General features: G+C 36.6%; 1 protein-coding gene across 8 annotated transcripts in view; it reads right to left on the bottom strand.

The window, feature by feature from the left end:
• The window catches only part of GIT2 (GIT ArfGAP 2), a 50,739-nt gene that overhangs the window by 14,723 nt on the left and 22,807 nt on the right, over positions 1–13,209 (bottom strand). For 3 of the 8 annotated variants that reach the window (XM_067539441.1, XM_067539444.1, XM_067539438.1), the window contains 8 exons: positions 13,119–13,170; positions 11,404–11,476; positions 10,956–11,053; positions 10,074–10,185; positions 8,811–8,953; positions 7,880–8,029; positions 4,620–4,868; positions 2,784–2,873 (listed from right to left, as the gene is read on the bottom strand). In XM_067539441.1, coding sequence (XP_067395542.1) covers positions 2,784–2,873; positions 4,620–4,868; positions 7,880–8,029; positions 8,811–8,953; positions 10,074–10,185; positions 10,956–11,053; positions 11,404–11,476; positions 13,119–13,170 — 967 coding nt within the window. Of the gene's footprint in view, positions 1–2,783; positions 2,874–4,619; positions 4,869–5,094; positions 5,215–7,879; positions 8,030–8,810; positions 8,954–10,073; positions 10,186–10,955; positions 11,054–11,403; positions 11,477–13,118; positions 13,171–13,209 lie in introns of those variants that run through there. The other 5 variants (XM_067539439.1, XR_010918204.1, XM_067539440.1 and 2 more) reach the window with 5 other exon arrangements.

The following is a 13,209-nucleotide window of genomic DNA, read 5'->3' as shown; positions in this document are numbered from 1 at the left end:
TTTGTACTGCACAGTGCAGATCCTGGAATCAAAGCCAAACCAATCCCAAAAGTATTATGGGATTTCGTCATTCCCAGTCACATTAACCTCCCACCGATCTTTATTAGAAAAACATAGTGAGGATCGAGGGAATCTCCAGTGTTGGATTTTAAAGGAAGTCTCCAATCGGCACACTTTAACACGCACTTTCCATGATAACAGCACAAAAGAGTCTAAGCCTGATAGACACTACTTTCTATTATTCTTATTTACAGAGGTGCTCCCATATGCTAGGCACTTTCCAAACACTGAAGGACAGTCCCTGCTCTGAACACCTCAAACTAAAGAATTTCTATCCAATTTACAGCCACCTTGCATAGAAAGAAACTTAAATTGTGGTGTTCTTTTGATTACATCTGGTAAGGTAATTAGGGAAGATGGAATCTGAAAAAAAATGGTAGGCATATTCTGACAAAGCTGTACATAATAGTATTTGTATGGCATTTCTTTATCAGATGGTACATGGATAGAAACTGTTTGCTAAACAGCAAAGCTGAATACTCTGGTCACAAATATAAAGACATCAGCCAGTTTAAACAAAAAAATCAAGACTTTGCCTTAGTATTGGAATTAGAGATGTGTAAAGTAGGATTAAAAACCCTTAAATTTGAGCATGTTTTTCGTTCCTGTGATAAATCAACTGTCCCAAAGTGGCAATTCGCACTTTACTGTGAAAGAAGACAGGCACTTAAAGATTTATCATCTGCTACTATTCCATATAAATCAAGTATTTTTCAGATTGGGCAGAAGTTGCCAAGTCGTTTGTATTCGGAATTAACTTGTGTTCTGAGGTTTTTAAGAAGGACTCAGAGGCTGAAGAAAACAAATATCTGACTAAAAATAAGCATCTGAGAGGTAAATGATTACTCAAAATGTTGATATACAAATCTCCATTCCCTCATAGTTCAACTGCTAAATAATAAAGTTTGACCTGAGACACTGCATAGCTGCCAAGGAAACAGACTGATACAGTGTTTCAGCTGCAGTATCAGGCACATGGAAGAGTTAAGCTAAAAAAAGGAGAGAAGGTCTTTTTAAAGAAAGATATCTCAAAAAATTGCCAAGTTTTAAAAAGTCATCTATAAATGCTTTTCTCTTTTAGTTTTCTCCTGTGAAAGTCCTGCTGTAATGATGAAAAACGAAGCTTAAATCGATAACACACAATACTACAAAATGGGTTCTGTCAAACTACCCATAAATGTATTTGGATAAAATCGACAAAATATAGGAAGAATACAAATGTATTAAGTAGTATATAGTGATGATTGTTACACCAATTAAAGACAATTGCAGATTCAAGCTGTAGAAGAGAAATGCAATTCACTCACTGCGATGACCCAACGTGAGTCAGCTATCATTTACTTATGCAAACAGGACAGCTAATGTTTCATCTTGCTCAAAGAGAGTGTAAAAGATATCAGTTCTTCAAATTATAAATTAATTATTCTGAAATATACTGAACAAACATGTGTAGCAAGGATCTATTTGTTAAAAGCACAGCTCTTTCACGATAGTTAAAGAAAAAGTTACCTTGTAGTTGGGGCTGGTTTAGATGGCATTATTCTGCAATTTTTTTGGATATATAGAAATATTTCTAAAATCTCACACAAAATGTAAAGTCTAAAAAAGGAAATTAGGCATGACCAGTCAACTGTATCAGATTGTTCAATTAGCCAACCATCCCATACCTTGTGATTTTATAGTGAGGATACTTCATTCTGTGCTTCTATTAATTGTCCTCACATTGGGTTGGATTTAAGGCTGCAGTGAAACGGTTTACAACAAGGATGAGAATACAAGCATACTTATCTGTTTCACATTTCAGTGTTTTTGTAAAAAGGCACACGATGCCTCTGTGAACACTGTAGTCCAGAATCAAAACTGTTCGTTCATGAGGCAGAAACAATGCAAACAGGTGTCTTCGGGATATCAGAGACTTTTATAGTGCAATTAAAATCTCCTTTGTAGTGCAATGTAGTGTAGTGCTTTTGAAAGGTCCTAGAAACTAATTTCTTGTTGATTCTCAGGGAGCAGCAATGTAAGCTTCCTTTACATTGTGCCAGGAAAATATTTTTACCCTGACCTAAAAGGAATATTGCTAAGAATGAGTTCAGTCTCCAGGCCCATTCAATCCTCAGCCACTTTCAACACTGCCAGTACAAGGGCTGGGCAATATTAACTGAAGTGGTGGGTAATATGGATGCTTATCTGATAAAACTGGACAAAGAGCTCACTCATTTCAAGCATCTACTGAACAGCTGTCAAAAAATAACATCCATCTCTGTCCATCAGTACCAAACTGGACTGGATGCAAAGTGGTGACCCCTAGAGATAGCAGACTCCATAGCTTTTACTAACCCTTTGAGCACACCTGTGCCTCATGCAATGCATTTTAGTCAGCAGAAATAAAGTATGTGTTGGCTCATGAAAGATCAGTAAGTGCCTGCTAAATAACTTCCCTTTAGCAACCAGCTCATTTTCAACCGCATATTGTGGGATAAGTGATCTGGAGCAACTTGTGCATGGTGTTAAATGCTAGAGGTATTTTTAGTTAGTGTGAAGTTAGACAAGAGTGAAGCAAGTATATCCACAGTATGTGGCAGAAGAAACTGAAAGTGATGAAGTGCTGCTTCATGCAGGGATGAAGACTACTTAGTAGATAGAGGGGAAAGGACAGAGGCACAAGGCTTCCAGGGAGATGGTCACCTCCTCCAGGTAACAGACTGATTCAGAAGGTACTTAACCCTTTGTGTGCTTTCATCCCTTGACCAGGAAAGCGTGGAGGGGAAGGAAGGCAGAGATGAAGAGGAGGTCACAAACGCACTCCTCCCGATCTAAAAAAAGGGGGAAAGAGAAAAACACTCGGGAAAACAAAAAACCAAAAAAACCCAAAACAAATATTCTGAAAGTAACTTTTAAACAGATATGTGCATTTTAAAAATTGGATAATCAAGGAGGTGATATGGCCAGAATGACTGAGAAAACTGACTGAGCTAGACTGTACTTTTAAATCCTGCAAAAACAGTTTACTTCTTCAAGCTAATTCTGATATTAGTATTAAAAAGTGTTGAATTCCCAAGTGAACAAATAAATTCACCATAACTTTACATTAAAACCCTGCTTCTGCAAAGGCTTTCATTTAACTAATACATCACACTAGGACTGAATGGAAAGATTTTAATAAAGAAAAAATAGTATGTTTCTGTAACCAAGTTTCACAAGAAAGAAAGCAATGCCTTAGAACTGTTAGTTCTAATCCAGCAAGATGTTAACAAATGAGAAGTTTCAGAAATCTATGAAGCTTTCTTACACCTTGAATAAATTGCTGTGTACAAAAGAGTTCTGACATTTCTTGCTGCAGGAACTGCCTTTATACTGAAATCTTTCACAGCAAGTCAACATCATCTACGATGATATAGCTTTTATCATCTAGTTTGAATTTCTAATAAGCACTTTATTATTTCCAGCAGTTGGAGAAGTCCCAGACTTGTTAACTGGACTGAAAAACATCCAGGCTCATGGCATTAATGTCAAATGGTTCATCATCATCTGCCAAAATGGCACTTCTTGCAAAATAGTTTAGATGTTCATGACTACTGCTTGCATCAAGAATTTTGTTTTATATGCACTTGGCACTTTTTTCAAAGCCAGGAAAGAAATTTCAACTTTCAAACAAACAAACAGTCTTTCAAATGCATTTTAATGTATATAATTGAAAGGAAAATACAAGATAGTGCTGCCCCACAGTCAACATATTGACAAAGCCTCAAAATCCTAATTCACGCCAGCAAAATATACTGTCACACATTTCCCCCTGCTTGTGGCAATTTAAAAAAAGATACTTTAAAGAATGAACTCTTGAGTGTTGGCATATTTTGTGTTGTCAGTCTAGAATGCAAACGCCTTAGGGCAGGATCAGTGTCTATGCTGACCACACTATTGGAACTTAAATAATAATTTAGGAAAATACTAATCAGGACAGAATTGGTCACCTAAAAAAAATAGGCTGTGAATACTACAGGAAGGGAAAAAAAAAAAAAGAGACTATAATGAAAAGCTGAATTGCAGAGAGGTCCATGGAAGTAGACTCACCTCCAAAGAAAAGGGCTAGGATGCTTCGATGTAGCATTTCTACTCATGAGTTATGTTCAATGAACAAAGTTCAATCCTAGTGTTTTAAAATGGCTTGCAAGTTCCACATAAAAGCATGTACCTGTATGCCTCAAGAACCGAGATCCACAAACTACACCTACCTTATTGAAACACAGGGTTTTTCTCTCCTGCTTTTGAAAGATTCATGCATGGATATTTTGGCAAATATATTGTGGCTAAAGGAAATAGCTGAGCAGAAGCCAAAAGTTCCAGTTTACATATCAGAGAATTATGTTACAGCTTGTATTCTTCAAACCATCAAGCTCCTGCAGACATGTTAATACAGCAAACACAGTGATAATTCTTACTATTTAACTTCACTAGGAAGCAGACAGAGATTTTGGAAAATAATCAGGTAAATAAGCAGAGTTGCAACAGAAAAAGCTGAATGTACAGAGAAGAGCAGAAGCATTAGCAGTTTTACTTACATGTGGAGGGAAAGGCTGAAGTCTTGTTATGCTCTCTTCTGGATATGTGACTTCTCCCATAGGGAGGTAGGGTTTCTGACCCGATCCAGTCTCATACATAGACATAGGTCTGCTACCTCGTGCAGATGGTCGTCGCTTTAAAGAAGAATGGTTGTTGGGGTCTGTGTATTCAGAACCAGTTTGGACCTGATATATATTGGTTGTGGCCTGTCTTCTGAGATTCGTATTTTCACTCTGTAGTGTTTGAAGCTGAAAGAAATGTTTAGCAGTGGGACTTTGTTTTTCTACAGCAAGCAAACTGAGTTCATAAATACATGCCTGTCACCTTAAAAAAAATCCACCTAGCTGTTGCTAGATTAATTCTTTTTTTAATGGAATTTGCTCTCTTAAAGTCTACTTCATTTGCTCAGTGTAAGTGACAAAAAAGTATTTTATTGCTGGTGTGGTAGATTTATAAGTGTCAGTTTCAACTTACTATTATTTTAGTTGGGATGCAAGTCAAATTGGATTTTAAATTTGGCTGTTGAAGTTAAAAGCATAAGATCCATTTCCACGCTAGTTGTACTTTCACATAAATTTTTCGTTACCATGAAGGCTGTTTGAACAACAGAAAAATAAATTCTTTTCAAGCAAAGCTCTCAGTTCAGCAGTCACTACAGTAACTTAAAGATGACTTAAATAAAGCCTGTGAATATGCAAATGCTAAAATTATAGCACAGACACCATATATACAGCACAAAGAAAACTAGTGCTTACTTTGCAAAGCAAGAGGACAGTGGAATTAGGCTTACGAAAATCAGCTACTGCTTTCTAAGAAGCCAACAAGAAATATGATTTTAAAGCGTTTTATTACTTAAAATCTGTGGGTAGGAAAAAATGCAGTAATTTTAATTTTGTTACAGAAGAAAATTTCTCAGAATAAGTTTGCTATATTAACACATCATGAAGAAAACTGCAAATATTTAAATATCATCATGTACATCTTCTCAAAGAATATGTGGAGCATTCTGTTTCAGATGGCCTTTCATTAGGAGTCATAATATTCAGTATTTACTTGCATTTTGCTTTGCATCAGGTGAACCTTCAAGAATACCAGTCTGTGCTGGAAAATTGTAGTCTGTCTGACACCATCCAGAACCAGTAAGTGAAGATTTTGATTAGCATCCTGAAGCCATTTTAAATATTGCCTTTCCCCACTCTGTGCAGTCTGTCATACCACGTATTGTGTGTTAAGATTTAAGGGTCAGCAAAGAGCAATGTTACTCCTTAAAAATTTGACGTTTTAATACAATTAAGCAGGTCCATGCTGCACAATCTCCTTTTCCCTTTATCTTCCACCACATATTTTATAAACCTGGGATAGTGTAATTTCAGCTGTCTGCTGTTGATCAGCTAGTGTTATATCAGATCAATTCACCACCACTGTCAAGGTTTCAGTCCGCCAACAATTGACCACGTATCAGAAAGTCACCACTCTTTTATAAAAGAACACCCATTCAATTATAGGAGTTTTCACTTGATTTAGGGAGAACCCATCCATAAGTGACATACATCAATACTATCTTTGCCTTTTCTTTCATTGGTATCTTTTTCAAGTAACTGAAGTGTGAAAGATCAGATACATACCATGCTACTAGACAATGAGAGACAATTTTTAGCTTATATCTTTAAATTTTATCTATTCCTAGAAAAGAGGATATTCCTAGTCCTCATTGACATAACTCTTGAGCTACTTTAGGAAAATTGACATCTCCAGTACTGTAGTTTGACAGCACCTCTGGGCTGGTTTTTTCTATGAGGATAGAGTACTGCAGCTACAATTATGTGCCATTCCACAGCTGCAAGACTTAAAAAGGGACTGTTTTTAGGCTCATTAATGGAATCCCTTCCTGACAAAGCAGCTAGCTTTTTTCCAGGACAGCATGGCAGACATTATCCAGGATAATGAACAGAGTGCAGCACATCCGCACGCATGTGCGCACGCATGTGCACACGCACACAAAATACTGAGAGTAAGCAAGTAGTTATGGGTTTTCATAAGGAATTCACATGTACGCTGACCCACTGAAAAAGTACAGAACTAATCCTGTATGTTTTGGATACTGGATCCTACCAAATATATTTGTATGTTGGCTGACAAGCTAAATTCTAGAATCTTAGTAACTTTCTAGTATCAGTAACTGATAGCCTGTAGACAGAGGATGTATATGTACCAAGAGATAATCTGGTGGGTCTTTTCCATTTCCATCAATTTTATTTTCTTCCCCTGCAATTAATTTTTGCACCTTGGCTTCCAGTCACTCTGCTGGTGATCATCCCTTAAAGTTGTCTACATTTTCATAAAACCTACCAGATACCTTCGCATGCATGTATACCAATATTATAGCTAGTTCTATGAAGAAGAACTTGCAAGCATGTGATGCACTATATTTGTTGCTGGCCTGTAAGGACACAGTGACCTTGTCTACACAAGGATCTGAAGGTCTGGTAGCCTGGCTTTAACTTGACATATGTATATTCTTAACATATGCTAAACTGGTCTTGCCTGTAATCGACTTTTAAAATGTGCATAAACATGTTAGTTAACATGCGCTAAACACTATACCTTTTATCTTAGTCTACACAAGGCCAGTTTCGTGGGTTTAAAACAGCTGTCCTATTTAACATGGAGATGGCAGATTTTTATTTTAAATTTCCTTAGATTCCACAACCAACTATAAATTCTACTTCCACAGATCTAAAACGGGGACAGGAAAAAACTACAGGTCTGTTGTATATAAAAATATTGAGGCCATGCTACTTTTAAATTTCTCTTCCCCTTCCAACCTGGAATGCCATTTCAACTTTTCATTGATCTCCACTAGCCCTTATTACTGGAATAAATAGCTAACCTAACAGGAAGTAGAAGGTGCACTTTAGGCACATCTGCTGTCAGCTATTTCCTAAGCCCCAAACAACTGCTCATTTTGAAACAAGACAATGGAACAGAATATGAGGGGTTTTTAAACAATGGTTTGGAAATAAGGAAAATCAATTAAGCTGCACTAAACAGTTCCCAATAACACCTTCCATAAAAGACAAGACATTAAGAGTTTACTCTACATGGATCTATTCATTTGTATGACATCAATTCCAAACTAGTTCTAAGTTGTCAAAATACTTTGGCTGGTCTTCACATGTAGTCCTTTATTTTATATTTATATAAAAATAAACCATTAGTTACAGGGTTTTAATTTTGCTTCTGTTACTATACTTGTTACCTTTTTCTGCATGATTCTCAGTTCATCACTCAAGTTGATGTTCACCTTCATTAACTGCTGTATCTTTACCTCAGAAGCCACCAAAGCATTTTTAACCTGCATATATTCTTGTGCTGTGACTGGTCCATCTGACAAGTCTGAATCCAGGCTCTACAAATGAAACAAATTCTTAGATAAAATACTTACTTTACTTGTGAGACAGACAGTAAGGAAGCAAAACTACAATGGTTTTAACAGGTTTCCAAAACAGACTTCAAATGACACTTGACACTACTAAAGCTATGGACCATCTCAGAAGAAATCTGGTCTCGATGAATTCATAGCTCATTTACATGCAATAATATTAGTCTCAGGATTTCAAACAAGAAATGGATGGTGCTTAAAGATTTTGGGTAAGTGTGCAATGAACAACTAGTATTTGATATTCTGGCTTTTATTATTCACATTAGTTTATGTGGTTAGAGCAGGTGATGGAGTCAGGATTCCTAGGTTCTAGTCCCTGCTCTCTGTTTTACTGCATTATTTTCAGGAATTATTTCACCTCTCAGCCTCGATTCATCCACCTGTACTTTGAGATATTCTGATGAAAGAAGCCAAGTGATATATAATACAAAAGTGCTACAGTAGTTAGAGTATTTGTGCTATTGGGTTCATCATTTATCTCCAGATAAAATAAATTCTGTATGGGGCTCATTATAGAACTTACAAATGTTTTAAGTCATATTTCTGATCCTGCACAGAGATTTTATATAATAGGGGAAGCAACTGTGAAATGTAGTTGAAATAATCATTAATGTGCTAATCCTAGGAACACGTATGAATGTGCTTAACTTCACTCACATGAGTTCTCCAACAGATTTCAATGTAAGCACGCATACATAAGTATTTGCAAGAATGGGGCTTAATAGCCTACATCATTAATAAAACCTACCTTCTGTCTGTTTGCTTTTGCTGCATTTGCTTCCAGATCTGTATCTTCATCTGATGCAACACTATCATAATCAGGCTGGTCATTATCCTGACTCTCATTACTATGCTGGCTGTTGATAGCTCTCAATATCAGTTCCACATTTTCTATAAACAAAAACGAGTTACATTTAGGATTTGTAAACAGAATTGGTTTCTTTTGGTTAATAATATCAGAAGAGAACTTCAATCAGACTAAAAGAAAGCATGAGAAGTGTTATGACAAAAAATATTTTCTTCTTCTTGTTAGAAACATGGAAAGTTAGCACCATCTAGTGTGGCTGGATCCTCATTGCTCAGAATAGCCAAATCTACAGTAGCAGTAAAATGCTGATTCTATAGTCTTCAATTTTAATCCTTTCACTCCTCAAAATATTTAGGCAACTTCAATACAGAATTAAGTTTTACCATCTTACTTAACACTTCACACAATGAAGAAAGTAAAGTACAAAACAGAATTAGACTGCCAACACATATACATCACTATTCAGTTGGCTAATATGGGGAAATTGTATAATAAAACACTATCTTTTTGCATTTCTTTAGAGAGAAAATGATTGTATTTAAACGTTTGTTTCATATCTCCAGTACTGGAACTACATCTGTGCGCTTACTTCTTGGTTGCTGTTTTAAATGGTTGTACTCCTTGATATCAGCGAACTTCAGGTATGCTCAAACAGCACAGAAAGTGAACATTTGCAGGCAAACTAACACAGCCAGTTCTAAAGCCGGTTATCTCCAAGTACAGTACAGCAGAGTCCCAAAATTAGACAGTAGCTACTAGGGCCCATAATCCCTATAACACTGGTGTTTTCTTGACTGCCAGCCAAATCAATGTGAGAGATGTAGATATAGATATCTCTGGTCTCCAAACACTTAGGAAGCCACCTGGGGAATTCCAAAGAATGCTATTCTATTCCATCAGAAAGGACACTTCTGGATTGTGTACGTCTCAAGTCCATTTAGTTAGAAATATCACCCTTAATATTCAAGTCTTCTATAATAAAGCATTATTCTTGAGCTCAAATGTGCAGTCATCAGCAAACACTACTGGCCTCTTTACGACATCAAATCACACACCCATCATTTTATAGTGATGACTTTACTCTGTTTACTCATTTCAAAAAATGATCAAGTGTACTTCTAGATAATGCTGTGGTATCACTGAAATTACTGATATTCAAAGTCGAGCATAGAAGGTTAGACAATCAGTCAAAAATATATTCACCTTTAGAGCCAGTGACAGGATTCCCTTGTTGTCTTCGCTTGGCATCACTTAGAATGTCTATAACTAGTGTAGCAAATTCATGGGCATTAAAGCGCGCTAGCTTCTGTCTCCCCTAAAGCAGAGAACATGATGCAAAAAGTTACACAACATGCCCTGATGGACATGGAAATTCGTGGGCAAAGCAGATACATCTTCATAATGCCCCTATACCAGAACAACTGCAGTAATATGCTTCCTCATAGAAACAGCATCTGTACACCATCATTAAAGCTCTTTGTATTTATAGTATAACCCCGTTCTCTGGGTTTTAAAAATGTTTTGCAAACATCTGTTCTCATAAAAACTGCATACAAAGGTGACTACCCAGAAGCAATATTAGTGTGTTTACAATAGTTAACTTTTTGTATTAAATATTAATATGGTGCCTTAGCTTAAAATACATTGGCTGCAAAAAAAACTGAAGGGTCACCATCTGCTTAATCACACTTATATATACATTTATTTCACACCCACCCACACTATTTCTACAAGTAACACCCAAGATTACCATAACATAACCAGAAAGATTACAGAAACAGTGCCCTTTTTTTGCCCACTTTGTTTAACTCAGTTTCATCGTTTTCCCTTTATGGTAAGTTGATTACTCAGTTTCCCCGGCTTTGTGAAAGACTCTAATAAGAGACAAGAGTACCAAAATAGGGAAATGTAACTGTAAAACCAAAAAATTGTGGCAGACGTAATGTGAAACTATTTTAAATTCTTTTAAATGGAATACACTTGAAATTGAGTGTCCCTTTCCCCCCAGTTTATTAAAGTGAAAAAATTCAGAACACCTGAACTATGTTAATAAAATGCTTTTGTAATACTAGCAAGATAACTTACCTGATTCCGTGTTGAGGAATACTCAGGATTTACAGGAAGAAAAGGGACAAGTGTTGTCTCAGTCACCAATGTGCTGTGGTTCTGAGTAGCAAGCCAAACTGTTTAGAGAAAACAGAGTCAGCGTTGGAGCAGCTTCACCCCACAAAACATCTACTCATTGGACTAGATCAAGAGATCACAGTTTCAACACTAAAAGTAATCAGATTCAAAGGAAGAGCTTTTTCTGAGAGTTCTCCACTCAGCAAAATAATTAGGAAAACATTTTAAACCCCAATATAAAACTGAACACTCGTTACTTGTTGCAGAACTTAGTACCAATCAGCACCTGAACACAAAATTACTTCATTCATTTATTTGCATTGTAGTGCATTTATCTGCACTAGCACCTTATGTGTAATGTCACATTTCAAGTTTTAATGACATATATATTCCAGAAGGCCTTATTCACCTGCATCCGTTTCCCGTCTGTCAACTTCATCATATACATCCATGGCAAGTTCTTCAAATAAGTGGTTACTTAGCTAAAAATAAGAGTGGAGTGATTAAGGATTAGACAACAATAAATTAAGCAAAAAACCCCTTACGCTGCACAAAGCAGATGTGCACGTCTGTATTCAAGAGATAATCTATTACTTTGCAATCCAGGAAGCAATGACAGATTAACAGCCACAGATAAGTTGGGGCATTCAATTTCCAAAGCAGCTTCAGAGCCTGTTTGGTGCTGGACAGATCAGCCCTCTTCTACAACCAGCCAGTACAGATAAAGTAAAATTGACTTTTTTCCCCGACCTTGTGAGAATCCCAGCCCCTCCAGTAATATTATATTAGGGGAGAGGGAGGTGTTTCTATGATTAAGAGAGCAGAGCAGGCTTAAGTAGTGATTACTTGTTCCAGAACTTATTCCTAACGTGAATAGTTCAAGAGCAATGCTTATATTAGGAAAGAGGGACCTGTTGAGATCAGAGAAGATATAAACCAAGGTGTCTGGGTTATTCTAGTATTTTATTTATTCAGGTAGGGATCGTGGGCAGTAATATAAATTGCTAGTTAAAAACTGTAAAAATGCCTGAGTGAATGCAGCCCTACCACTCCCCTCCAATACAAATAGGCAGGGTCAATTTAACTCCCTTCCAGAGATCTGACTTTATTTACAAAGAAACTAATAAATCCCAGCCCAAAGCACCCCACCTTCCCAAGCATGGCTGCTCCTAGGGCTCCCCCACACGGCTGTTTGGCCTGAAACCTACTCTCGCAAAAGAGCTATCCCAACCTTAAGTCCAGGGTGGAGTCAATCGCTGCAATGACTCAGCAAGAGTACATCTATGTTTCCTTGCAGGGTTGTAATACCTGCTGACAGAGTGGGTTTAAAAGTGGAGATAGTGTTCAAGATTGGAGGATTTGTGTTTGGCTGAAATTCTTTTTTCCTATATTGTATTTTATTCTCCAAACTTATTGCCCCATATAAATCAGAAGCTTCACAGCCATCACTATAATCTTTGCAGAAAAAAACAAATTACTGAATAAGAGGATAATACAAAAATCATTCTTTCCCAATGTATTACATTTTCATCCCCTGAAGAAAAGTCAGACTGAATTAATTGAGAAAATTCTTTTTGGAAGGAACACTGATGGTATTAGGAGCAGGCACAACTGATTCTCAATCTGTTTTAAGGAGGAATTCGGTTTGAGAAGTATTTTAAAGATACTAGATGAACTAATACTAAAGGCAATTGTATCTGGCAAACACTAATACAGCTATTTTTACTTCTCAAAAAGTTAAAGGCAGATAAAATAATATTTAAGCATCCAATGTATGTATGGAACACATGAAGACATGAGGTAATATAAAGTTAAGGTCATTAGTTTGAGATAACATTATTAATGAGACACAGAATCACAGACATCTTACCTGCAGCTCTTCCTAAACAAGCTACAAATAAACTTTATTTCCTCCCCACCAGAGCTTTTTTATTTCTCCCTCATGCCGTTTTCAGTCTTCTTTGAATGTATTAGTTAATATGGAAGTGACATTTGTATAGGCAGGAACTAACGAAAGCCACACTGCATTATAAAGTCGATAACTTGGGAGATGAAGTACAGAAGTTTGCCACGTTACTGTGACTACTTGTGGTTTAGCATACGTTAAATAGAAGCTTTACTTACAGACTGAAGCTTCTTCTTAGCTGCTTTTGCCAATTCAGACAAATCTAGACTGCTATGAAAACAAGAAGTGATCACTATATCTACAATAATA

The sequence above is a fragment of the Emydura macquarii genome, unplaced genomic scaffold (assembly GCF_026122565.2).
Source record: "Emydura macquarii macquarii isolate MOO-44397 ecotype Brisbane River unplaced genomic scaffold, CSIRO-AGI_Emac_v2 contig_554, whole genome shotgun sequence".
Classification (NCBI taxonomy): Eukaryota; Metazoa; Chordata; order Testudines; family Chelidae; genus Emydura; species Emydura macquarii.
This window is presented reverse-complemented; position numbering and strand designations above follow the sequence as displayed.